The sequence below is a fragment of the Puma concolor genome, chromosome D3 (assembly GCF_028749965.1).
Source record: "Puma concolor isolate L17-30 chromosome D3, mPumCon1.1.hap2, whole genome shotgun sequence".
Lineage (NCBI taxonomy): Eukaryota > Metazoa > Chordata > Mammalia > Carnivora > Felidae > Puma > Puma concolor.
Window position 1 is genome coordinate 57,982,254 of NC_141678.1, and position 27,430 is coordinate 58,009,683.

Sequence of the window (27,430 nt, forward strand, 5' to 3'; positions counted from 1 at the left end):
TACTATTGTTGAATTCCTGAAATATTCTGGGAGAGATTTCCAGTGATCTCAACACACATACACGAATGTTAACTATGTGAAGAGGTAGGTTAATTAGCTTGACTATGGTAATCATTTCCCTGTGTGTGTGTGTATCAAACCATCATGCTATACACCTTAAATATACCCATTTTTTTATTTAAAAAATTTTAAGCTGATACAAAGATAAAGTATACAGTACCCAATGTGAACAGTTAATGAATTTGGGCAAAATGTATGTGAGTAAACAAGGGTTGCTTGTGCTATTCCTATAACTTTTTGTAATTTTGAAATTACAAATCAAAATGAAAAGCTACCCAAACATGCAGAAAAAAAAAAAAATCATGGGAAGGTGATGTAGAATGGTAAATTGAAATAGTCAAACTTCAGTGGGAGGAATCTTTGGTTTCATGATGGAACTGTAGGGTCAACTATGCAAGTAGATACCTTAGTTTACAAACTGAAGCCTTGTCTAGTACATAAAAGGGCTGTTTTATAGTAAATTATGTGATATAGGTATATCACACAGCACTTTGTGTTGTATAGATACAACAGCACTTTAAACAACTACAACAACAACACTGCATTAAAAACACTTAGGCCTAAATTTAACCAACTCCCTTAAGCAGATAAATACAGCTCTTGAATCTCTGTACCTGTTTCTAGAATATGTGTGACCTCAAATTTCACTATAATATTGAATAAGAAAGAATGGTTGAAGGGTTTATTAAAAGATTACACAGGGCAGTAACATTGGAGTGCTTTGTTGAAAAAGTCAGGATGACTCTGCCAGGGAGGAATCACCTTTCAGCTTCTTCCATGGCATTTTTTGGCACTTGGGCCAAAAGGAAGGACACGTATAAGAAGGCAAATAACCAATTAGGGATTGTTTTCTTGTACCTCTCTGATGTGTAAGAATTTCTTCAAGAAAAGTTACATCTAACTCTGGTTTGTAGAATGAATGTATATTTTATATGTAATGACTTCTCTTAAATGTGAGGTGCGGGTAACTAATTCAAGGTTGATAGGTTCAGCGTTGAAGCCCTTAGATAATGGCAGAAGGTTCAGAGTCCCAGAAGCCCAGGTGGTCTGGGCAAGAAGCTGAAAGGCAGGTAGGTTGATTAGGGAGGTGAGGGTTCCAGTCCCCCTCTTAAGGCAGGAGGGAGCCGGAAGGTTTTCCAGCTTTTAGCTGATGTGTTTGACGCTTTGGAAAATGGAACGGTAACAATATCTACCGTGGATTAGCCTAAAGAGTGGGAGTCAAGGTAGGGACACCAGCTGGGATCAGCATTTGGTGCAATTTGGTAAAGATCATGGAAGCCAGACCCGAGGCAGGGATGAAGGGAAGACAAGATGAATTTGAAGCCTGTGTCACAGAAGAAATGAGGGAATCAGGTGACTCTTTAGAGGTGGAGGATAAAGGAAGGGAAGGAATCTGGAAAAGTAGATTCTTTTTTTTTTTTTTTTAATTTTTTTTTTTTTTAACGTTTATTTATCTTTTTGAGACAGAGAGAGACAGGGCATGAACAGGGGAGGAGCAGAGAGAGAGGGAGGCACAGAATCCGAAACAGGCTCCAGGCTCTGAGCTGTCAGCACAGAGCCCGACGCGGGGCTCGAACTCACGGACCGTGAGATCATGACCTGAGCCGAAGTCGGACGCTTAACCGACCAAGCCACCCAGGCGCCCCATGGAAGAGTAGATTCTAAACTCTTGTGGCCAGACGCCTCCAGGAAAAAAAAAAAAAAAATCAAATTTACAATAGAATAAAGATAGTCCTTATCTGAATGAATGAAATTTATTCTCTTTTCTATTGTGTTTTGTTTCCTGAAAGAAACAGTGCAGGTTCACTAGGTTGGCTCCATAACCCAGTAAGGGTCTTTGAAGATGCAGGTTCACCCAGAGCTCCAGTATCTAGCCTGGGTGATTGGGTGCTGTGTGCTGTGAACAGGGCCCTTTGGGATCCACTGCAGGGGTGGGGGTGGGGGGCTAGTGTTAAGGTGCGGGAAGTAGTCAAAATCCAGTAAAGTGTCTGGGAATTACCTGTTGACAAGGATTCCTTGTAAGGGCTTCTTGGAGTAAGAGACCTCCAACTTAGAAAAAACAAAAAAAGAATGAACATAAGGAAGGAAGGAAAGTAAAAGGGAGGGAGGGGAAAAGAGAAAGGAAGAAGAGAGAAGGTATTGAAAACCATGGGGTTAGATTCCAGAGGCCAAGACCCCATAGGACTTGCTCTCTCCAAGCCACCTTCCATGTCGCTGCTGGAGTTCTTACTCTAATTTTTTTTAATGTTTATTTCTGAGAGAGACAGAGTGTGAGTGGGGAAGGGGTAGAGAGAGAGGGAGACCCAGAATGTGAAGCAGGCTCCAGGCTCTGAGCTGTCAGCACAGAGCCCTACGTGGGCTCGAACCCACAGACAGTGAGACCATAACCTGAGCTGAAGTCAGATGCTTAATTGACTGAGCCACCCAAGCATCCCTGGGGTTCTTGTTCTAAAAGCAGAGCAGGGAGAAGACTGGATTCTGGGTGAGATGGAATAAGCAAACGCGATCCCATGCCTCCCGTTAAATACAAGTGTAAGCTAGGGCAAAACATAGGGCAACTACGTGAGGGCCCTGAAGAGTAAATGGCAGAGGAGGAAAAAGTCTAGATTTTGAAATAGCATTGAACTGATGGTACTTCTGACATTTTTCTTGTGTTCTCTGGTCTGGACTCAAATCAGCCTGAAACCCAGAAATGGGCATTGGTATGGACAGAGAGCGTTCCAGAAGCAGCCTTCTGCTTTTGGTTTGAGTAGGAGGAAAAAGGATTCCAGACACTCAGAGTAAAAAAGCTACCCATGTTTCTTATCCTTTCCTGTGTTATCTTGCACCCTAGCCCCTAGGTGACTCCATAGTGAGAATAGCCATGGTAATTGTGTGCAATTGGGGCCTGCAGCACCCAAAACTCAGACGGAGGGAAGGCGTAAACTTTCTCTGGGAGGGAGAACCGTGGTCATGAGAGGGTTCGGAGGCACACATGTTGTTTCTTTCCCGTGGTTCTCCCACAGGTTGACTCCAGATATAGACACAGTCACAGAAAATAAGTGGCAGATCAGGGTATGTAATGGCCCAGGTTTCTGGCTGAAGGACTAAGAGGGGGAACCCCAGGGAACCTAAAAGTATCAAGGAGTTATGTAGGAGGAGCTCAGGAAAGTTACCTGAAGATTTTTTTCATGAAGCCCTGTGTTCACACAAACTGTACATGCATGAATCTGGCCCTAAACAGCATACCGCAGAATGTGGGAATGGAGCAACAAGGCAGGTCATGCCCAAGTCTCAAACCAGTCACTGGGTGGGACAATCCAGAGGGCACAGTGAGAATTTTGAAAACTGAACCGGCGCTAGAACCACAGCCCATGAAAGACAGGTCAGAACTTGTGGCTTGAGTTGAACCAGGTTAATTTCCTGCTTAGACAAAAATGTCAACATTTTCTGGAATATTTAAACAAAATTCAGAGTCTTAAAATTTTCAAAGTGTCCAGGAAATAAGCCAAAATTATTTTGGCATACAATAAAATAGGAAAATCTCAACTTGCATGGGAAGAGATAAATCAACACACCCCAGTGCCAAGGCAACATAGATACTAGACTTTTTAAATACTTTTAAAGCAGCCAGTCTAAAAATGCATCAGAAGGAAAGGGCAATGCTATTGAAGTAAATGTAAAGAGATAGGAAGTCTAAGTAAAGAAAGATATAGAAGATATAAAGAAGAACCAAATGGAAAGTATAGAAATGAAAATAGCCAAAATAAAAAGCTCACTAGATGGGCTCAGTAACAGATTAGAAATGATAAACCTGACTTCAGATGCACCAATAATTACATATAACTGGCTTACTCATAGCACTTAAAAGGCAGAGATAATCAAAATGAAAACACAGGATCCAATGAAATGTTGCCTACAAGAAACCCACTTTAGGGCGTGCCTGGGTGGATCAGTCGGTTAAGCCTCTGACTTCGGCTCAGGTCACGATTTCACAGTTTGTGGGTTTGAGCCCCACGTCAGGCTCTGTGCTGACAGCTTGGATCCCGGAGCCTGCTTCAGATTCTGTGTCTCCCTCTCTCTTTCTGCTTCTCTCCTTCTTGAGCTCTGTCTCTATCAAAAAATAAACAATAAAAAAAATGGAAAGAAACCTACTTTAATTAAAATGTTATAGGTAGTTTAAAAGCAAAGGGTAACAGAAATAAATACCATGCAAATGTTAATTAAAAGAAGTCCATGTTAACATCAGAGAAAGTGGACTCCAGAATCATCATCGTCATCATCATCATCATAGTAATGATAAAACAGCAAGGAGTAAAGAAGGACATTATAATGATGAAAGCGTCAGTTCACCCAGAAATGAAAAAAAACTGTAGAGCTTCAAAATAGATAAAGCAGAAGCTTAACTGAAATAAGAAATGGAAAATCATCAGTTATAGTTAGAGAGTTCAGCATTCCTCTCTGGTAATCAGTAGAGCTGGTCAGCTAAAAGTCAGCAAAGCTATAGAGGAACTATATAGCACCCCCAGCCAACTGACTCCAATTGAGAATCTCAGAGCACTCCACCCAACTACAGTGGAGTACCCTCATTCTTCAAATGTGGGTAAAACATTCACCAAGATGGCCCACGTCCTGGGCCATAAGGGGCAGATCGTAACAACTTTAAAAGAAATGAAACCATATGATAGGTTTTCGGACCATGATGGAATTGAACTTTTTAATAACAGAGATAACAGGTGTATTTCTGTATGCTTAGAAATTAACATACTTCTAAATAGTTTCGATGTTAGAACTTCTTGATGGAAATTGGAAAATATTTTGAACAAATTGAAAACAAAATAGCAGAAATTGTGAAATGTGATTAAAATAATGCATGGAGGGAACTATTTAGCATTAAATGCTTATCTTAGAAAAAATAATGCAAACATTCACCTTAAGAAACCAGAATAAAGGTACGCCTGGGTGGTTCAGTTTGTTAAGGTTCAACTCTTGATTTCACTCAGGTCATGATCTCATGGTTCATAAGTTTGAGCTCCACATCTGGCTCTTCACTCTCAGATTCTTTTTTGGGATTCTCTCTCTCTCTCTCTCTCTGTCTCTGGCATTCTCTGTCTTTCAAAATAAATAAGTAAACTTAAAAAAGAAGAAGAGGAGGAGGAGGAGGAGGAAGAAAAAGAAAACAGAATGGAAAAAAACTGGAGCAAGTAGAAGGAAGGAAATAATAAAGAGTAGAAATTAGCAAAATTGGAAACAAAATAAAACAATGAAGCAAAAATAAAAATAGATTTTTTTGAAAAAAATGACAATGATGATGGGGGAAAAAAAAGACACAATTTGCCAACATCTGGAATGAAGACAGTATATTATGATAGACCCCACAGACATTAAATGAGTAATAAGAGAATTATAAACTGTTCTAAGCACCTAAAATTGATACCTTAGATGAAATGGTCTAATTCCTTAAAAACCACACACTATTAAAACTCACCCAAGGTAAAATGGGTAACCCAGTTAGCCCTATTTTTAACTGTTACTAACAATGTCTACTAAAGAAACTTAATTTGCAGTTACTAATCTTAAAAAGGTATCTCCAGACCCAGGTAGTTTCCTGGTTAATGTAAACATTTAAAGACAAAATAAAACCAATATCATACAGTCTCTTCCAGAAAGTAGAAGAGGAGAGGATGCTTCACCAAATGGTTCATTTTATAAGACCAGAATTACCATGATAGGAAAAGAGATAAAGATAGGATACCATAAACCAGTATCTGTCATGAGCCAAGAAGCAAAAATCTTCAGCAAATATTAGTAAATGCAGCAATATATAAAAAGAATAATGCACTATGGCCAAGAGGGAATGCAAGGGTGGTTCAATATTTGAAGTTCACTCTGTGTAACCCACGACATTAATTATGTGCAGAAAATCCACATGATATTAGTTGAAATAGAAAAAGCATTTGACAAAAATCAGCATTTACTTATTAAAAAAAAACAAAAACGAGCGAACTAGAAATTAGAGGGAGCTTTTTTGCCTTGATAAAGGACAGTGTAAAAAAAAAAAAAACTACAGCTGATGTCATGATTGTGAAAGACTAAATGCCTTCCTCAAATTATTGAGAACAAGGCAAGGGTGTCTACTTTTATCACTCCTGTTCAACATTGTACAGTACAGTTAGGCAAGATGGGGGCTGGGGAGGAAGGAAGAAGATATACATTGGGAAGGAAGAAATTAAATTGTTTTTGGTCACAGACAGCATTATTGTCTAAGTAGAAAGTCTGAAGGAATCTACAAGAACAAAACCTAAAAACTCTTAGAACTAATACATTTAGCAAAGTTACAGGATACGAGGTCAACACACAAAAATCAATTTTATTTCCATATGAGTAATAAAGAGTTAAGAATGGAAATTTTTTTAATATAATTTCTGTAGCTCCAAAAAATGTGAAAACCTTAAACTTCAGCAAAAAGTCATACACAGAATCTGTAGTTATAAACTACAAAGCACTGATGCAAGCAATCAGATGATTTAAATTAATAAATAGTTCATGGATTAGAAAAGTCAGCATAGTAAGGATGTCTGTTCTTAAAGTTTATAATGCATTTCTCCTAATACTTCCAGAAAGATTTTATGTAGATTTAGACAAGCTGTTTCTAACATTTATATGAAAAGGCCAAAGGACAGGAATAGCCAAAAGAATTTTGAAAAGGAGTGAAATTGTAGGAATCCTATTACCTGATTATAAGAATTACTCTAAAGCTATGGTCGTCAAGATAGTGTGGTATTGGCAAAGGGATAGATGAATGGAAGAGAGAGTCCAGAAATAGAGACACACAAACATAGCCAATTGACTGTTTTTTTTCTTTTTTTTTTGCAAATTTGTGAAAGCAGTTAAATAAAAACAGAATAGTCTCTTCAAAACATGGTGCTGGATTCAGTGGAAATGTGTATGGGAAAAAAGTGAATCTCAATCTAAACCTCACAATTTACACAAAGATTATGTCAAAACAGATCATATATCTAAATAACTGAAACTACAATTTAAAAAAAATTTTTTTATATATTTTGAGAAGGATTGTGTATATGTATAGGTGTATGTAAGTGTATTATAATGACTTTGTCATATAGTAGACATCTCTATTTTTTTTTAATTTATTTTGAGAAAGCATAAGCAGGGGAGGGGCAGGGGGAGAGAATCTTCTTTTTTTATATTAAATATAATTTATTGTCAAATTGGTTTCCATGCAACACCCAGTGCTCATCCTAACAGGTGCTCTCCTCAATGCCTATCACCCACTTTCCCCTCTCCCCCACCCATCAACCCTCAGTTTGTTCTCAGTATTTAAGAGTCCTTATGGTTTGCCTCTCTCCCTCTCTGTAGCTTTCTTTTTTCCCCTTCCCCTCCCCCTCCCCCATGGTCTTCTGTTAAGTTTCTCAGGATCCACATATGCGTGAAAACACATTGTATCTGTCTTTCTCTGCCTGACTTATTTCACTTGGCATAATACCCTCCAGTTCCATCCATGTTGCTGCAAATGGCCAGATTCTTTCTCATTGCCAAGTAGTATTCCATTGTATATATAAACCACATCCTCTTTATCCATTCACCAGTTGATGGACATTTAGGCTCTTTCCATAAATTGGCTAATGTTGAAAGCACTGCTATAAACATTGGGGTACATGTTCCCCTATGCATCAGCACTCCTGTATCCCTTGGGTAAATTTCTAGCAGTGCTATTTCCGGGTCATAGGGTAGATCTGTTTTTAATTTTTTGAGGAACCTCCACACTGTTTTCCAGAGCGGCTGCACCAGTTTGCATTCCTACCAACAGTGCAAGAGGGTTCCCATTTCTCCACATCCTCTCCAGCATCTATAGTCTCCTGATTTGTTCATTTTGGCCACTCTGGCGTGAGGTGGTATCTCAGTGTGGTTTTGATCTGTATGTCCCTGATGAGAAGTGACATTAAGCATCTTTTCATGTGCCTCTTGGCCATCTGGATGGCTTCTTTAGAAAAGTGTCTATTCATGTCGTCTGCCCATTTCTTACTCTCCATGCTCAGCATGTGGGGCTTGATCCCACGACCCTGGGATCATGACCTGAGCCAAAATCAAGAGTCAGACGCTCAACCAACCGAGCCTCCCAGGCACCCCCAAACTATAAAATTTTTAGAGAAAACTGGAGGAAACTTTTATGACTTAGCATTAGGCAGAAGGTCTACTCTCCTATTTCATGTCTTTGAGATTCTTTCAATGTGTGCTTCTGTTCAGTGGATAATGGACTTCAGTGAGGTAATTTAGAGGACTAACATTTATTGAACATTTACTCTGAGTCAGGCATTGTTCTAACTCAATCCCTACAACACCCCTGCAAAATAGGTACTATAATATTCACTATCTCACTTTTGAGATGAGGAAACTGAAGCACAAATATTCATAAGTATGACCAGAGTAAATTCCACAGCAGCAGAACAGCAAGCGCCCTGAGCACTCTGGTTTCAGAGCTGGGCTGTTACCCACTCCTCCATTCTGACATCCTCATCTTCCTCATTCTTTCTGAAAATGCAAATCACTGATTTTCATGACTCCCGCAATCCAGGCCATCTACTTTTTCTTTCTGTGTGAGTTCTATTCATCCGCCCACATTTAGGTTGGTGGGTTTTTGTGGTTGAATCAGAGCAGCGTTAACCCACTTCAATCCATTTAGCGCCCTCTTGTGTCTGCAGTGGATTTTACAGCAAGCAGTGCTTCCGCATTAGGGCTGGGATACAAAAGATCTAGTGGGAAAGCTTCTGAGGATCAAAATGTGATAAATTGGTGTGATCAGAAACTTGAATTCCCTTAGACGTGAACTTTCTGGTGAGTTGCCTCCATGTGATTTGTCAATAAGAATAGAATCTTGGAGGGAAGCTGCTGACAGAAAACTTACAGAAATTCAAGTTGGCTTTTAAATCTCATTTTGCTATCTTCTTTTGTAGTAGGGCCTTGGCCTTTGGGCTTCCTGCATTGTGGGTGGCCCTGAGCTGTTAGGGTGAAAATCTTCATTCCTAACTTTTCAGCCTTAGAGGCAGGGTCATCTTTAGGGGTGTGTCTCTCCAAAGGGTAGAGGGTAGATTGCTTCCCCGTGCCTTTAGGCCAATTTAGAAGAAAGTATTAAAATCTGCCGGAGGATTTGCTTCAACAGTGAAGTAGAATAGGAAGAGGACAGTGGCACACGCTTCCCTTCCCTGGAGATTTGCCAGTTTGTTTTGGGTGGGAGAGGAGGAAAGAAAGGGGGAAAGGGAAAAAAATGGGGGTAGAATGTGCTGAATTCTCAGCGTTATTCCCTGAAGGTGTGGGCTGTATCTTTCTGAAGGAGGGAGGTATATGGAGAGGGATGGGCTAGGAAATAAATTCTAAAAACCAAGAAAAACACCTGATACTTTCTATTAAACAATCATATTTTGTCCTTGTCTATTTATTTACTTCTCTATTACAGATGTAATAGATGTCCATAGTGGGAAATACAAAAGGGAAACAAACATATCCAAAGAACATATACCAATCATATTTCATGTATTTAATATTTAATAATTAATATTTAATATTTCATGTATTTTCCTTCCCTTCTATGCATGAAGATTTGACTGTTTTGTTGAATTAGGTCATGTTTATAATTTTTTACTTTTTAATTATCTTATCAGAAGCATTTAATGGGTTAGGACATAACCTATGCAGTCATTTACTAGAGCTGAGTTCTAGAACTATGATAGATATTTAGGTCTTAGTTAATATTTCATTTTACTTTAGTACTGTTTATTTAGACAGAACAGAGAGGGGGGGGAATGGGGGGGAGGAATACCAATCAGGCTGCCCGCTCAGCACAGAGCCAGTGCAGGGCTCGACCTCAATAATGGCGAGATCATGACCTGAGCTGAAATCAGGAATTGGGATGCTCAACTGACTGAGCTGCCCAAGTGTCCCAGGTATTAGTTAATATTTTAATAGAGGTGACACTTCAGTGACTGTCTTCACTGCTTTATTATTATTATTATTTTTTTAACTTAAGGGTTTTTTTCTTAGTACAGATGCCTGAAATCACCATGATGGGGAAGAGCTCAGAGAGGACTTTAAGGCTCTCAGTACTGACATAAAGGAGCCCACCTACCCTGCCTACCCTGGCTGGAGGTGGCCTCTGCCCCTTGGTATCAATGGTTTGTTTGTTTTGTTTTGTTTTTTAATGTCTGTTTATTTTTGAAGTAGAGAGAGACAGCACAAGCAGGGGAGGGGTAGAGAGAGAGGGAGACACAGAATCCGAAGCAGGCTCCAGGCTCTGAGCTATCAGCACAGAGCTGACAGGGGGCTCGAACCCACAAACCGTGAGATCATGACCTGAGCCAAAGGCGGTCATTTGACTGAGCCACCCAGGCCCCCCTGGTATCAATGGGGTTTGTAGAGTAGTTCCTGCACTTTCAAGAGCCTTGTGTTTTTTTCCCCTCTGTCAAATGGGAGTAACATTTCAAGTGCCCCCTTAGAGCTTGGCACACAGTGGGCATTAAATGAAATTATTGTAAAGCAACGACAGCACTGAGTAGCCTTATTACAGGATTTGTGTCAGTTTGCTTTGCCACCTGTAATGTGTGAGGTTACTTGTCGAACCTCTTGAGCATTTGATACCTAATTATTTCTTTAAAAAAAAAATACCTCTGCTGATGTAACAGAAAACGCTACCTCATTATCTTTTTAATTTTTTTGGTATAGTGATGATGGACAAATTGGTGTGTTATTGTAGAATAGCTTGTTGTCTGCCTTACGAAATGCTTTTGACTTTTGTCTCTTGGCATTTAGTATTTTCTTAGAAATTTGTATGAATTGTGTATACAGTAAATCATCTAAGCCTTTGTCATACTATCATATGGCTGTTTACCTATTATTTCTTTACCTTAAACTTTGATTTTCTTTGTATGTTACATACACCTTTCTCATGAAGATGATAAAGTGGTCGTAATTGTGATCTCTTCATTGTAAATTCTGTAGATGAATTTTTAATCAGGTCTATATTTCTTGCAAAGAATGACAGTATTATATATTCATTTCCAACCTTCCTACCCCTCATTAATTCTCATGTCTTTTAAATTTGCCTGAAATTCTGTAATAGGGCTAAATAATCATGGGGCTTAGTGGGCACCATCTTTTAATTTTCCTGATTGTAACAGGAGTATCTCCAGTGTTGCACCACTAAGTAGAATATTAATCAGTTATTTTCACAAATGTAGTGTTTATTGTGCCAAGCATATATTCAGTTTTTTGAAAATTTGAGTTTTTGCATGTTGAAGAGCATCCTTTTTCTCACAGCAATTGTGTGTTTTTGTTATTTGATCTTTTGTTGGCTAGGAGAGTATTTTCTAACATCACACATATATTTCTATGCTTGGAATTAGTGTATGCTCACTATTTCATGTTTTACTCTTTTCATTCAGTGCCATTTTCCTACAACCTACATATAAACGTGTATGTGTGCATGTATAATGAATAAAAGAAAATATATCTGTGTGTTAAGAATGATTATCCTTGAATTATGGTGGCATTATTGAATTATTTTCACTTGACTCTTCCGTATTTTCCACTTTTCTAAAATGATATGTCCTGTGACCACGAAAAAAAGTGTTGCCTGAAAATGTTAATCCTTTGCCAATTAATGATGGGTGAAAGGATTTAGGAGGTCACCTGCGATTTAAGAAAGCCTATTTATGTCATGTATGTAACTTACTTGTTCATTATCTAGAATCCCAAGTGATTTTGATATTAAGGGAACTGAAAAATTAGAGTTAATACTTTTTTTTACAAGGCAGTAATATGGCCTATCTTTTCTTTCTGGTGAAAAATGATAATATGCAGTGACTGTCTTTTCCTTAACTAAGAATTTGGGACTTGGTGTCTGAAAAATTATTTTTTTCATGCTTTCTGACATTTAAAAGAATCTGAACAGTCTTTCAAAGGAATTACAAATAATAAAATACGTATTTATCTCTTATCTAAAGGATTAAAATGATAATCAGGAGGGTTGCATAGCACCTGAGACCTGCCAGGTTGCTTTTAAAAACTTGATTTTTCCTCTTGGCCCCAGTGGGAGGCCACAATCCAGACACCGTCCCGGGGGTATGGCTGCCCCGTCTGGGACTGCACACAGATATAGAAACATAAAAGCATGCATTTATGCATCAAGACACACAGAAACAACAATCACTGTATTTGGTACCTTAATTGCATCTTCCAGACACCAGGAATAGCCCTTGCTTCCTCTGCCATGGTCAAGACTTTCTCTCTGAGATGAGATTTAGCTAATTTCAGAAGAGCTCAGGAAATCTCTTCAGATTCAGTTTGTAACACACTGTGCACTTAAAATATGAAAATCTCAACCGACATTATGATCACTGAAGATTGCATATACATATAAAACCATAACGTCTCCTCCTTTTTCTCTTCTCTTCTGTAGCTTTGGGCCAGATTATGTTGTATGTGGATGGGATGAATGGAGTAATAAACCACAATGAAACCATTCAGTGGCTGTACACGCTCATTGGGTCAAAGGTAAGAGAAGGTTATGGTCGAACTTTTACTCAGTTTGCATATCATATACCTTTCTTTTGTTTTCTCTGAGATGCCTTTGTGGAAAGAAATTCTGTTTAGCTTGGTTCCAGCCTTGTAACAGTAGAAGTGAGGATGACTATTTTACAGATTTTAAAATACATTCAAATTGCAAAAAGTTTATGAAGTTTTAATGCATTTTATGTTCTCTTCTTTCAAGCTTTAATCAGATGCTTTTGGCACCTCTAGTTTTTAATGTTTAATTTAAAAATTTTGCTAGAGATATAGTATCAATCTTACCTGTTTCATTTCATGTTCATTTATGTTCAGTTACATAAGGACATATTTGTGTGTTGTGCATATGTATGTGCATATTCTTCTGTGTAGTTGAAGGAATTTGAGACCACCTTTCAACTCTACCATCAGTTATAAAAGTAGCAGTTAGTAAAGATTGACCAGGCACCATAGTAGGTGTTTTATAAGCATTATCTCCTTTAATCCGTGATGAGATAAATGAGACCGTGATGAGATAAATAACATCATCCCCATTTTGTAGTTGAGAAAAAGAGTGCTTAGTTGGGAGAATCCTCTGATTTCCCCCATGGATCTTGGCACGTGATAACGTGATCCATCCATGACTTGGCTGTGAACCCCACACTCGGGAAGTGCCCCAACAAGGCAGACCTACCCCGTTACTTGAGCTGATGTGGTCCTCCCTGCATCCTCAGGTGGGGCCACGAGAGGGGCCGTTTGGAGGGGGGATTGAGGAAGAGTAAGTAGGGATCCTGTCCTGAGTAGGTGCAAGTGGATCAGGCTGGAGTGTGGTCAGCTTTTGGGGCGAGGGTGGGGTGGGGCAGCATGGAGGAGATGAAATTGACTATAGTGGGCAACAGGGTCAGGCAGAGGGGCAACTAGAGGGCCTGCATGGGGCAACTAGAGGACTTGCACAGGTCACAGGATCAACATAATGTTCGGGGGGGGGGGGTCTCTGGAGAGCACGTGGTCAGCCTAAATGGCTCCCATCCCTGTCCTCACTGCCACCGCCACTCTGGCGAGCCACTCAAGGCTGGTGTGCGCCATTGACGAGCTCATGGTGGTGAGTCTTATCCCTTGGCCTGACCTCTCCTGTTACCTGCTTCCCAAAGACTCTGCTGTGCTTCAGGAACACTCAACCCTGATTTGACTTTGTGTCAAGAACAGATTCCATTTGAAGTTTATCGTCCTTACAGACTATCGTCCTGGTGATGGTGCCCTTGTGTCATGAGAAGGGCCTTTTCTCCGTGGATGGCCCCGATACGCAGGACTCATTGCATCCCAGATCCTTGGTTGACCCTTACGTCTCCTTCTCAGTTTTCCTTTTTCTCATATTATTGATGATCGATTTTTTTCCCCATTTCATAATAGAAATAGCCATGGTTTCCCTCAGAAGACTAATAATTTTTTCTCCTCTCTCTCTCTCTCTCTCTCTCTCTCTCTCTTTCTCTTTCTCTTTCTCTTGTTTTTGGTTTTGTCTTCTATGGAAAATGGAAATGAATCTATTTACAAACTGCTGTAGGTGACCTTAGATGCTGAATGAAATGCTGGCTTTACTAGGTTGATTTAGCCAGGCTGAGGGAAGATTTATATCTCATATCCTGTTTCAGTGTTTTCTGTTTTTTTCCTTATGCTGGGAACCCTCCCCAAGCTTCATGTTCATTTGGAAACTGCTCCCTTCCCAAGGCTCCCTGGATGGTCTCGAAGACCCCACAATCTAGGGAGATGGGAGGAGATTCTGTGATAGAAATGGACTTTTGGTACATGTTAGAGACAAATAAATCTTTATAGCTTTATTTATAGTCATGATAAAACACCAATAGCCAGCTCTATTTCTAAAAGGAAATAAAACCTAACATACTTACAGTAGGAAAAGTGACCATCTTTTAGCTCATCAGCAAGAAGGGCATAGAGCGAGGGCAAGATCTAGGTGGTGGGTTGGGAGAAAATAAGCGAGGATACAGAGGGAATGTCACGGAGGGAAGACAGGGAGATGGGGAAAAGTGAGAGGAGAGATCCCAGGGGTGGAAAAGAAAAAGAGGGGAAGAGAAAGAGGGAACAGGCCCAACAGTGATCATTTCTCTGCTCAGTAGATGGGAGGAGGACTCAGTCTTTGGTGTTGCAACACCATGCTGCTGATTTTTCTTTGGAATCATTCTTTTAAGAAAAGCAAATGAAAGGAACCTCCTTCTTGCATTTCTGTGTAACATGGAGAAATCCTAAAATTAGAAGTCTTCAAGAATAAGTTTGTAGGAATTATGCTTTCCCAGCCTCCTTTCACATAGTGTTCATGACCCTGGGCATCTCTCCCCAAGGCCTCTGTCTGAGGTGGAGTGTTCTCCTCCTCCCCAGCCACATGGGGCATCGGCACTGGATCGGTGCTGGTTTTTTCTCCATCTTTGATTTTTCAAAGGAGGGTCCATAGTAGTCTCCAGCTCCTGTGCTCAGCACTGAGCCGGTCACTGTGAAGACAAGAAAATAGAGCCCATGGTCAGCCTGAGCCTTGGAACTTACAGTGTTGTTAGAAGGGGGAGCATGGGTGACTCGCAGCCTATATCCACCCACTGTGATGTCAGCTAAAGGACTCGCTCTGTTCTGCAGGGTGTGCTCAGTTCCAGGCTGGTGGCTGAAAGTCAGCAGTGGGAGCAGCCAGCAGATTGATTTTCAGTGTAGTTCTGATGAGATCACCTCTTATTTGCAAAACCAGTAATGGAGGCCCCTGACATCCCCCTTACCCCCAGGTCTAGATAGTAAGGTATCTGCAAGAAACATGGGTGCACAGACCTGAGACCTTTAGGTTTGGGGAAGGAAGCCTCTGTCCCCTCCTTACACATAGGTTTTCCAAGTTCAAATTAAGAAATCTGGAAAGCCAGAGGTCCTAGGGATTTCTTTTGACTAAGTCTGATTTCTCAGAACCTAGAAGGTTTACCTTGAGTTTGTATTGTTTTGGCCTTAAACAGGAATGGAGCTGATAAATGAAATCTTGGGTTAGAGAAACCTTGTCCTTCTGTTTTCATAATTGTTCGTTTTCCTTCCATGAAAGGCAACAAGATGTGATTTTGCAGCCTGCCAGAGGGTCATTATGCAATGCATATTTGCAGATATTTGAGACTCATAGCCAGAGGAGAAAATTATGCATTTGCAGCCAAATAATTACTTTTTAAAAAGAAAGAAAAGAAAGTGTTTTCAATAAAGTGTTTCATTTTATTTACAAAAGCCCATCTTTAAACTCTGCAGTCAGAGGTAGGGAGAAGATGCCCATCTCTTGACTTCTCACACAGTATGGAGTTTTTTCTCTTCATACATCTGAAGTCCAATAAATTGGGGTGAAATGATTCAGCTTGTACAGCATGGCCTTTCATCGCTCTAACACAGAAAGTCTGTCTCTCTTTATAGATCTCCTTCTGGCCTATGGGGGAGGCCCAGGGTCCCCCATCTCCTTGTGGGTTCTCCAGGGATGCCTCTTGTTGTAGTCATGGAATCTTCCCTCTCTGGATTGCTGTCCACCTTGGCTCAGCCTGCTCTCTCTTTTTCTGCCCCCTACCCCCACGGAATCTAATTTTTTTCAGCTGTGCCCCAGGTTGCTGATCACAGATCTCTGGACTTCCTTTTTGATGGTTTGGAGGTAGGCGTGCTCGCACAGTAGCAAAGCTGTGAGGTGGTGACACCTGGTCGCAAGTTGCAGGGGAAACTGAATAATGGAGATAAGGGGACATCTTGAGGAATAGCTTCCTCGGTTTGGGTTTCTGGATATAGATAAGTAAAAGCAAAGATAGGGTCACAGCTTTGAATCGGAGTGGCCAGGAATCTGGCATTGCCTCTGGTAGGAATAGAGAAGTTGGACATTGAGATTCATTGGCAGGAGAGCTTTGACATACTGTTTTTTTGTTTTTTGGTTTTTTTTAATGCTTATTTCTGAGAGAGAGAGAGAGAGAGAGAGAGAGAGAGAGAGAGAGAGACCGAGTGAGCAGGGGAGGGGCAGAGAGAGAGGGAGACACAGAATCTGAAGCAGGCTCCAGGCTCCGAGCTGTCAGCACAGAGCCTGACTTGGGGCTCGAACTCACGAACTGTGAGATCATGACCTGAGCTGAAGTCGGACGCTCAAGCAACTGAGCCACCCAGGCACCTGACATGCTGGTTTTGAGGGGAAGGCAGTGTCCACAAGGGCAGCTAAGCTGGTTCCTCCATAGTGCCATTTGCTCCAGGAGGAGGGGAGGAGATTGAGTGAACCCTTTGGTCTCAAGCCCTTGGCATGGCATCTGATCCATCAGATGCCCCACATATGAGTGAGATCTGAAGCTCTTTTTGAGTTACATAACATAACATGGACTCCTGGCCTTGAAGAAATGGTGAAGTCTTGTTAAAGATGTTACTGATGTTCACCAGCCACATTCCTGATACTTCTAAAGGCAGAGGGAGTGTTACTGTTGGGCCCTGGAATTGGTGGGAAGCCTTCCTTCCTGGGACCCGCGTCCACCTCTCTGACGTTAAACAGACCACACCTCCGACGGCAAAGTGGTGCAGCCACTCTGGAAAACAGTATGGAAGTTCCTCAAAAAATTAAAAATAGACCTACCCTACAACCCAGCAGTTGCACTACTAGGTATTTATTAAATGGATACAGGTGTGCTGTTTCGAAGGGACACATGCACCCCAGTGTTTACAGAAGCACTATCAACAATAGCCAAAGTAGGGAAAGAGCCCAAATGTCCATCGATGCATGAATGGATAAAGAAGATGTGGTGTGTGTATGTGTGTGTGTGTGTGACACACACACACACACACACACACACACACACACACACACACACAATGGAGTATTACTTGGCAATCAAAAAGAATGAAATCTTGCCATTCACAACTATGTGGATGGAACTAGAGGGTATTATGCTAAGTGAAATTAGAGAAAGACAAAAATCATATGACTTCACTCATATGAGGACTTTAGGATACAAAACAGATGAACATAAGGGAAGGGAAGCAAAAATAATGAAAAACAGGGAGAGGGATGAAACATAACAGACTCATAAATAAGGAGAACAACCAGAGGGTTACTGGAGGGGTTGTGGGGGGTGGGGGCGCTAAATGGGCGAGGGGCATTAATGAATCTACTCCTGAAATCGTTGCACTAGATGTTAACTCACTTGGATGTAAATTAAAAAAAAAATGAACAAAAAAACCCGCCTCCTTGTGGGTTTTCCAGGGATGCCTCTTGTTGCGTTAAACAAACACCATGCACTGCTTTCTGGAGCAACACAATGTCACTTCCTCCCTGGAAACTCTTTGAGTATTTAAAGGCAGTTAGCATGTCACCCTGTCCAAGCTCAGCTTGATTGTTTCCACAGATAGTCGTTGGTGACATAATTTGCAGTTCCTCATCATACTGGATATAGCATCCTTCTTCTACACATCCCACTTTTGATTGATTAGGCTTTTCACCGGCAGCCCTGGGTGCTAGCTCAAATTAGACTGATAATGCCCTAAACTTCCCAGGGTTTTTGTTTTTGATATGCCAGCTTCTTCCATTCTGCATCTCCGTGATTGACTTACACCTAGATGCCGAGCTTTGCATTTTTTCCCCGTTGGTATCATCAGAGTTCCAGCCTTAAGATGATTTTGCGTTTTGCTTTGCTATTCATCATGTTAACTGTTAGTCCTAGGGTTTTTGTTTTTGTTTAAAAAAATTTTTTTAGTTTATTTTTGAGAGAGAGAGCGAGCAAGAGAACAAGCAGGGGAGAGGCAGAGAGAGAGGGAGACACAGAATCTGAAGCAGGCTCCAGGCTCTGAGCTGTCAGCATAGAGCCCGATGCAGGACTTGAACCCACAAACTGGGAGATCATGACCTGAGCCAAAGTTGGCACTCGACCAACTGAGCCACCCAGGCGCCCCAGTCCTAGTTTTATTTAACATAAATTTAATGAGCAGAATTTCTCTGCCATTAACCAAAACATCGATAGAGCCAAGGAATGCATAAGCCCGTGCAGCTTGCAGGTTGACACTGATAGTCATTTTTAGACCATTTTAGTGGGAAGGCTCTGAACTCTGATCATCCAGCCTCGTTTCTTCATTGAGTTCCAAAGCCAAAGTCAATGTATGCTGCATCTGCTGTTAAGTGCAGATCCCTGAGACCAAATACACTTGTATGATCCTTTGGGTGGATTGCTTTTTCATCTATAGAATGGGTTTAATAAATGATAAAATGGGGATAATGATGGTGAAGAATAGGTAGAACACTGAGCATTGTATCTGCAAACATGTGTCCAGTGTTGTAAATCAACATCTCTTTTCCCTCACTTCTTTTCCCTCAACCTCCTGTTTAAAGAAGGAGGTGGCCTCAGCTTGCCAGAACCTGCTCACCTGGAAACTGCTGGTCCCAGGTGTCTCTCTCTCTTTTCTAAGTGCTTATGAGACTTTCATCCAGAAAGCCTTTGGAGCATGTTGCCAGGGATCAGTTAGAAGGTTTAATGAAATGTAGGATATAAATTTTTCAGCTTCATCTATAATCCTTCTTTCTCAAAACTGAGACATGAACTTTGCATTGTGTGAGATGCCTGCATTGTAAATTCTCAGAACATCACATGTTATGCTCACTTATTCTTAAAAGTATTATGCAGGAGTATATTAATTTGTATGCTCAAATGTGAAAAGTAAAATACAGTTGCCATGTTGATAAGCCATTATTTGAATACCTGTTATCCCTCCAATGGAACATCAGATGTGCTATTGTTTGAGGGACATAGTTTTCCAAGATTCTTAATTTCTGCATCTTTGGAGCTTGACATGAAGAAATTGAGATTGTGTATCTTCATTTGAATCATTTTCCCTTCAGCAGGATGCTTGTTAAGATGTTCTTGCATCTGGCTTCTGTCCGGGAAGGGAAAGTTTGGGGCTTTAAAGTGTCGTCTGTGATTGACATCAAAATATGCTTCACATGGTTAAAACTGATTCACTCTCTTTTCCTCTGTTGCATCTTGGGCAGTTTCTGTTGTCTTTGCTCAGCTTGTCTTTGTTAAGTCTTCCTGATGAACTTCGGAAATACATTCTTTATGTCTTTTACAGTGCTTATTATTTCTAGCATTTCCATCTGACTCTTTCTAGTTTCCCTCCACTGAAATTTCTCATTTGCTCATGCACGTTGTCCACCTTTTCCAGCAGAGTTTTTAACATATCAATTGTTGTACATCATAGAGTTCCAAAGTTAAGTTAAATCTGTCTGTTGATTGCTTAGTTTCTTTTTTTTTTTTTTTAAGTTTATTTATTTTTGAGAGAGAGAGAGGCGGAGAGAGAATCCCAAGCAGGCTCTGCACAGTCAGTGCAGAGCCTGATGTGGGGCTCAAACTCAAGAAATGTGAGATCATGACCTGAGTCTAAATCAAGAGTTAGATGCTTAACCTACTGAGCCACCCAGGCACCCCTGTTGATTGCTTACTTTCTTGACAGCAGGCATGAGGACTTCGCGTTTGTAAAACTTTGATTTTTTTATGATCATAAGTGTAATATACTCTTCGTATAAAACTTTAGAAATACAAAAAGAGAAAAAATCACCTGAAATACTTCTGTATAGATTCAACGACTAACTTTGTACATTTTCTTCTAATTTTTTAAAACTTTATTACATAGTTAACACTATATTACAAGCATTTTCCTGGGTCATCATACTATTTTAAAAACATGTTAAATGCTTATGTAATAGTTATAGAAATGTACTAAATTCATTGGACTTTTCTTGTGTTAATCAATTTGTTTGATGCTATAGCGTTTAAAGAGCTTTGTTACTAACTTGATGTTAACATGTTTAGTAAATGAGGTTGTGTTTGAATGTTTTTCCATGTTTATCGTTGTTCCGTTAGATAAGAATTTTAAAAATTCTACAAGTTTCAATGGAATGTTCAAGTAATATTTGTGTTAGATAGGGGACACAAAGAGCTCTCTTCCCCTTAGGGCTGTTGCTGTCCTTCTGATTATTTGGGTACATATGACTGGAAAACTAATTCTCACCTATATGATCTCTTGGATGTCCATATGAGGATAATCTCAGTGCAAGAAAAAGAAAAAAAAAAAGAGAAGACCTAGTTTGACTCATTGTTATTTTATGAAGATGTCAGGGAGAGAGACCAGAGATTCAAGCCAGACCTTACAGGAGCCAGCGTGCCGAGGGGATCTGGTCCAGAAAGGCTCTCCAGCCACAGGACTGGACAGCAGTGTCTTTAATCCACTTCGAGATGATCATCTTCAGGGAGCTGATAGGCGGTAGGAACCATAACTCTAAAGAGGCTTGTGGATAACCTGGAATTGGAGCTTACTAATTTCTGCAAGCAAGATCCCCCATGAACAAGAGAAACAGAAGCAGGGGGACTTTGACCCTTCTGCCTTTTTAGGGCATTTGGTCAAGGACTAGCAGCTGTGTTCTAGATTCTGGAGAGACTAGGGATGGGTGGTTCTCAGACGGGAGAATATCTGGGGGTGATGCAGACATCCCAGAGCAGCCCATGTGCTGTTCCTTGGGAAGCAACGCTCTGGGAGAGTTGGATGGGCTGGAGAACCTGAGAAGTGTCAGCTTCCGTGAGCCAGCCTGGGAGTGGCCCTATCAGCTCAGGTTTGCTTTTTGCCAGCACTGCTAACCCTGCTCCCCACAGCCTTTCTCCACCGGCCAGCCCTCCTCCACCCGCTCTAAGGAGATGGGAGCTGGCTGTGGTATCCTCTGTCATGTTTCCAGGGCTGGTTATTTACTTAGGAAAGCTCTTTAACCTTGATTATAGCTCGTGAGAGAATATTTGTAGCATTTCCCCAAGGCTTATGTGTTTGCACTGGAGGGAAAGATGGGACTCCCCATAGTATAGCAGAAAGAATCAGATTGACCTCTGTGTTTTCTTTTGACGTCTTTCAGAAATTAGTCGTGTGACAGGTTAGGTAGCCTTCTAGAACATGAGATTTTGCATCTGAGAGTAGGGATGTCACTAACGGGACAAGTATCCAAAGTTGTTGATTTCCCTCCTTCATTTGGCAGATGTTACCAGGGTGTTCTTTAAGGCAGTAGTTTAGTGTGGAGGCTTTGGTATTCTTTAGTTAACAATATCAGTGGATATATGTTCCCTCGTATCAACTAACTCTTCATAATTACATTGAGTATCCTAAGAGAGAGTTAGCAAAGGAGGTGTTTTCTGACCTTGTCCACTTTTATTCATTGTTCTTTAAAGAAACCTCCTGCTAAGCCCCAGAAGTTTATCTCAATAGAAAGAAAATGTTCACTGGTAGCATTTTTTATTATTTTGATATTTAATTACTTCTGAATACTCTGCTGTGTTACATTCTGCAAGATTTCCTCTCCGTTAGCTCATAAACACTTACAGGGTTCCCAGACTCACACTTGGCTACTACATGAATCACAAATGTAGTTTGGTTCCCTTTCTGCAAATTCCATCAGGTCATAAGGAGGTCAGCCATCAGGCCTGGAGGCCATAGCACATGGATTTAGTGCAGGTGACTTCCTGTCCAGGCAGAGGCACCAGCCCTGGTCTCTATATGCCTCTCCCTGTGCCAGATACCTACAAAGCCCTGGCCCAGACTTCTGTACTCCCGTAATCTGCCTGGGCCCACACTGTATTTCTGACCAGACCCAGTTCATTTTGCAGGCAGCATCTTAGAAGGGGACAGATTCAGGGTCAGAGGCATCTGTTGGACTGTTTGATAACCAGTTACAAAGGCTCCAGGGCCCATTCTGAGCTTCTGGCTCAGGGATTCTGAGCTCAAGGATATGTCATGGGGATAAAGTATTTAAGTGTGAAGGACTTAAAAGTATCTTAAGTCTCTTGACTCTTTGTTGTTGTTAAAATAGTCCATATGTTCATGGTGCCTGGGTGGCTCAGTTGGTTGGGCATCCGACTTCGCCTCAGGTCATGATCTCACACTCCGTGAGTTCGAGCCCCGCGTTGGGCTCTGTGCTGACGGCTCAGAGCCTGGAGCCTTCTTCAGATTCTGTGCCTCCCTCTCTGTCTGCCCCTCCCCTGCTCATGCTCTGTCTCTCTCTGTCTCAAACATAAATAATAAAAACATTAAAAAAAAAAAAAAACAACAGTCCGTATATTCTTAGTTCTGGTAACCTGGTAACCAATGTGGCAAAGCGTTTTAAGTCAAGTTATCTTACCAATTTCTAATTCAGTTTTAATAACCAGCATCCACTTCCAGAACATGTATCTATGCTTTTTAGTGGAAAATGAAACAAATAGAATGAAGCATGTTTTTCTAACCCCCTTTGTAATTTAAATCCTGAGGTTTGGAAATTGTTTTCTTTTTATGGTTGTTGAATTTTTAGAAGAGTAGGAATTTGGAAATTTTGTTTGGAATACTTTTATTTCTACCTAATAAGCAGCATATTTGACCTTCTAAGTATAGTTCTTGTGTTTCTCTAAGTACAATAAAACACGAAGGGAGTTCGTTTGCTCTAATGTGCAAAATTATTGAGAAACTGGCTTTTATGCCTTTTCTGTACATCTGGTAGTTATATTTTATCTAAAACGCAGCTGCCCGGGTTCTGTACTGGCTGACTCCACACCCTCTCTGTGGGTTGGCCCAGAAAATTAAAAAAAGGGAAAGTCCTATGTCGACAGTATCCTGCCACCCCTCCCCCAGGCCCAGCTTCCTGGCATGGAGGTGACATTGGATCCCCGAGTCGTTTATGGAACCCGGAGGCTCAGTCCCCAGACAGAGGCTTGACCTGACAAATGTTACATCCCTGGGGCAGCTCTGTTCCCCTGAAGGTTCATGGCCTCTATTTTATGCTGAGTAAGAACAGAGTGCAAGATGATGGTTGCAGCTGAAAGTAAACCTCAGCCCTGTCGCCCCCAAAGTGTGCTAAATACTTATGAGGAGCACAGTTCACAGCTGGCCGCCTGTTCTCATCCTGCCCTCGTAACACAGGGGTTGTCTAGAGTCCTGTTAAAGACTATGATTTAGCTACGTGTTTTAAAGCGATATGAAGCATAGTTTATTATAATGGACAGTGTTAAAATAGAGCACTGGGATCCCCTAGCATGTAATTACAGAAAATGTAGGTAACATGTAGCTCAAAGGCTGAATCTGGACCCCCGGTGTGCTCCCTCTGTCCCTAAGGGAGTGGGATTATTTGCGGGAGTACGATCCCAAAGGCTGACACACAGCTCTTGTGTTGCACGGAAGCCCACAGGCGGCTGGATCAGCTCCGACCCTGTTCCCCCGACTCTCCCTCCCCACTGTAAACGGCTGTCTTCTGGCAAGTGCTCTCTGTCCTCAGCAGCCTGGCTCTGAGAGCCTGTAGTGCAGATAATGTTCAATCATGTGGTGTGGAGGTATTTTGAGTCTTCTCTCAGCGGTGAGATGACCATGCCCTTGAAGGCAGGGCCATGACTTTCTCACTCCCTCACAGGTGGTGGGCATCTGGAAAGCACTCAACATTGTCAAAGGAAGCAGCACAGCATCTTGGGGCAGGAGGGACCTTAAATGGGGTCAGCCCTTCCACCGCCATCCGTGTTCTGAATTTCTTCCTTGGTAGCCTTCACGGGTGGCCCCTCTGATCCTCCAGGTGCGTGAGGAACTTGCCCATTTATCTTACAGCCGCTGCTTTTCAGACGGACTCCTTTTTGCCCTGTACTCATGTAACTGTTTTATGACTGGTTGCTTCACCTTCTCATGTGATTGATGTACCTTCAGAATGAGAATCAATTCTTACTGATTTTCCTTCGGTCGTAGACAGATGGGCAAGTGCGTGAGCCTGTGAGTCACTGCATTGGAACGTGTCATTAGAACATGAAGGAGCATGGGGCAGAGCTGAAAATCCAGCAGTTCAGATTGTAGGGATGCCGCCTTGTCCCTTTGAGGGGCTTTCGGTGGCTGAGCCATGCCCTGGTGTGTGTGCACGGACACCTGTGTCACCTGTTCCCACCTTCCTCATTCATGGTCCTTGCCTTTGCCGCCATGCTGGGCCTGCCTCTCCTTACCTGTCACCGTCCTGTGGTTTGTCCCTTCCCAGTGGATACGGGCTGGCAATCCCCATAGCCATTTCTATTAGGATGTGTCCAAGATAAGTGCAGTGGAACCTGGAGTAGATTTTTAAGAGCTTTGAGATGAGCAGCGTGTTTGGACTTGGAGGGGTGGGTGTGTGGCCTCCACTGTGGCTGTTCCAAAGCTTTGGAGGGTTTTGACTGCATTCCAGATACTTGTGGGCATCAAATTAAATGATTTCTGGATAAATAAGGGTTGATGTAGAAACCGTTTAAAGTCATGTGCTTTTATTACTTTCAAGTCTCTACAGTAATGCTAATAAGGTATTTCTGGGGAGAAGTCCTGCTGGACGTATTTGGTGATTAGTTAGGACATGCTTGCAATTAGTACCATGCATTTCCATAAATTCACATTCTGCTCTTTTTTCTAAAGTAGTTTAACTATCGAACATGTTTGTTATTAATTTCACAGAGTAAGCCTTCCAAACACACACAAATACACACTTAGGCTCAATAGAAGCCAATTTCATAGAAGCCTAAAATCGTGAATCAGAAGAGTTTGGGATATTTTTTTTTTTTAAACACAAATACAATGCCAAAAGAACTCCAAACAGAACCTTTACAGCAAAGGAGAAGTAGACGTGAATAGACATGTTGAAACCAATAAAAAAAAAAAAAAAAAAAGACTTTGCTAGAAAACAGTGGTTTCTTAAAATAAGCTTCATGAGGGAAATGGCTAAGGGGTTCTGGGTCCCTGGGACTGTGTTGGCCAAGATCTTGTGACCACAGAGATGCTCAGGAGGAACACTGATGAGAGGGATGCGAGAGGGCCCCTGCAGGGTGGGGAGTGAGGAGGGCAGCAGCCCAGATCTTACCCAGGAAGGCACTGAGAAGGCTTAATCTACTTAATAATAGGCCGCCCACTGAGGAAGTCGCCTGGGCTTGCTAGATTTTATTTACTTGAAGAAATGTCTGTAGCTCTAAACATACAAAGATAGCACAGTTCATTATGCCTTGCCTTCCCCTTCTACCCCCAGCCTTGTGGTTGAAAAAAAATACTCAGGAATTCAGTCCGGGAGCAGGGGACTGAATGCAGGACTCAAGTTATGAAAGTAGAAACCCTCTGAAGAGGTCAAAGGCCTCTAAAGAATTCAGTGTTCATTGTGGTAAGGATGTAACGTTGAGAATGGAAGCCGAAAGCACTGCTTGCCCTCCAGACAATTGCGGTGGGTGGATGGGGGGTGGGCAGTATCGCTGAAGACTAGGCTGGTGTGGAGGATAGAAGCTCGGGCCAAGGTGAGTGCTCCACGTGACTCACTTTGAAGAACTGCATTTGAAGGGACTGCGTTTGAAGAACAAGCCTCACCGTGCAGTCCTGACCAGTCAGCTTTTCCAGGACAGATGACACTTCTGGTGTGTTGCATAAAGCACCTCTGCCGCCAGGTAGCTTATGTCCTGGCTGGGGGCAGTAGAGGAAGGTCAGGTGCATATGTAGCAATTTCTGGTCGTGATAAAGGATGGGAAGAATATAACAGACCGATGTAAGAGTCACCAAGGAGTCCCTTTGGGTGAAGGGGGTTAGGAAGGCATTTCCCATGAGGGGAAATTTTTCATACCTGAAGGATAAGGAAAGGCCAGCCCTGTGGTAACTGGTTCCAGGCAGAAAATAGCCAGTGAGAAGGCCTCGAGTCATGAACAAGCTTTAGTAGGTTAAAAACACATCACATGACTGCAAAAGGGTAGATGAAGGGAGCACACTGGGCAGGAAAGAGAGTCACAGGTGGGCCAGGCTGTAAAGGCTGTGGGAGTGGATTCTGTCCTGAGCTCGGTGGGCAGGGAAGGGAGGGTTGAGAGTGTGGTGGTCACTCCAGCTAAATTTTGTCCATTTGGACATCAGGGGAGGTGGGGACCAGTCTGGAATTACTTAAGAGGCTCTTACAGTGGTCCAGGATGGACAGAGAAGCAGAGAGGTGGATGGATTCAGGGCGGTTCTTGAGGGAAGATCTGACAGCCCTCGTGGATGGATCTGCTGTGGGGATGGGGTGAGAGAAGTACAGGGTGACCCCCCACTGGCCACTCACCGGGTGGCAGGGCCTCATGCTACATGGGGAGTGGAGGGAGTAGGCTGGAATGGTCGACGGGATGGAATGAGCACACGTGAGATCAAGGGTTCTCTTTTGGCCACCTGAATTTGAGGAACTTGTTAGCATGTGAGGAGCGATGCCAGAGCCCAGGAATTTGGTCAGGACTGGAGTGCAATAGTTAGCATCAGGTCGTAGACAGAATTTAAAGCCAAGAGACTGGAAGGGCTCACTTAGAGGGAGTGTATGGAAAGAGAAGGAAAGAATGCAGGAGTGAACTCTGAGGCCTCCCCCCACCTAGAGGTTGGATTCTCTAGAAGGAGCCAGTAAAGGAGTGGCCACTCAGGTAAGAGGCTGAGGTTGACCAGGGTGAGAGGAAATGGTCCTTGGAGGGAGCGGAGCGATTGTGTCATGTGCTGTTAGGGGTTGAAATGAGCAGAGAAGTAACCATCAGATTGGTCAACATGGAGGCCAGTGGCAACCCTAACAAGGGTAATTTCCAGTATTCACTGGAGTGCACGATGTTCCAAGCTCCTTGTAAGATCTACATGTGTCCCTGGTATGTTGACGTGAGCTCCTTGTTTCTTAGATGCGTGATTTGACCCCATTTCCCAGAAAGTGTTGGTGGGTGAGTTCCTTTAGGAGGAGGTTCTGGGAGGGAATTGAGGCTCAGGGTAGGGAGACTATAGGTGATGAGTTGCAGCAGGAGCCCCCAGAGGGTTGGGAGGGAGGTGACCT

At 42.0% G+C, this 27,430-nt stretch overlaps 1 protein-coding gene across 13 annotated transcripts in view; it reads left to right on the forward strand.

Moving 5' to 3' along the window:
* The window catches only part of FHOD3 (formin homology 2 domain containing 3), a 471,894-nt gene that overhangs the window by 263,859 nt on the left and 180,605 nt on the right, over positions 1–27,430 (forward strand). For all 13 annotated transcript variants that reach the window (XM_086682773.1, XM_086682772.1, XM_086682774.1 and 10 more), the window contains one exon: positions 12,512–12,606. In XM_086682773.1, coding sequence (XP_086538899.1) covers positions 12,512–12,606 — 95 coding nt within the window. The remainder of the gene's footprint in view (positions 1–12,511; positions 12,607–27,430) is intronic.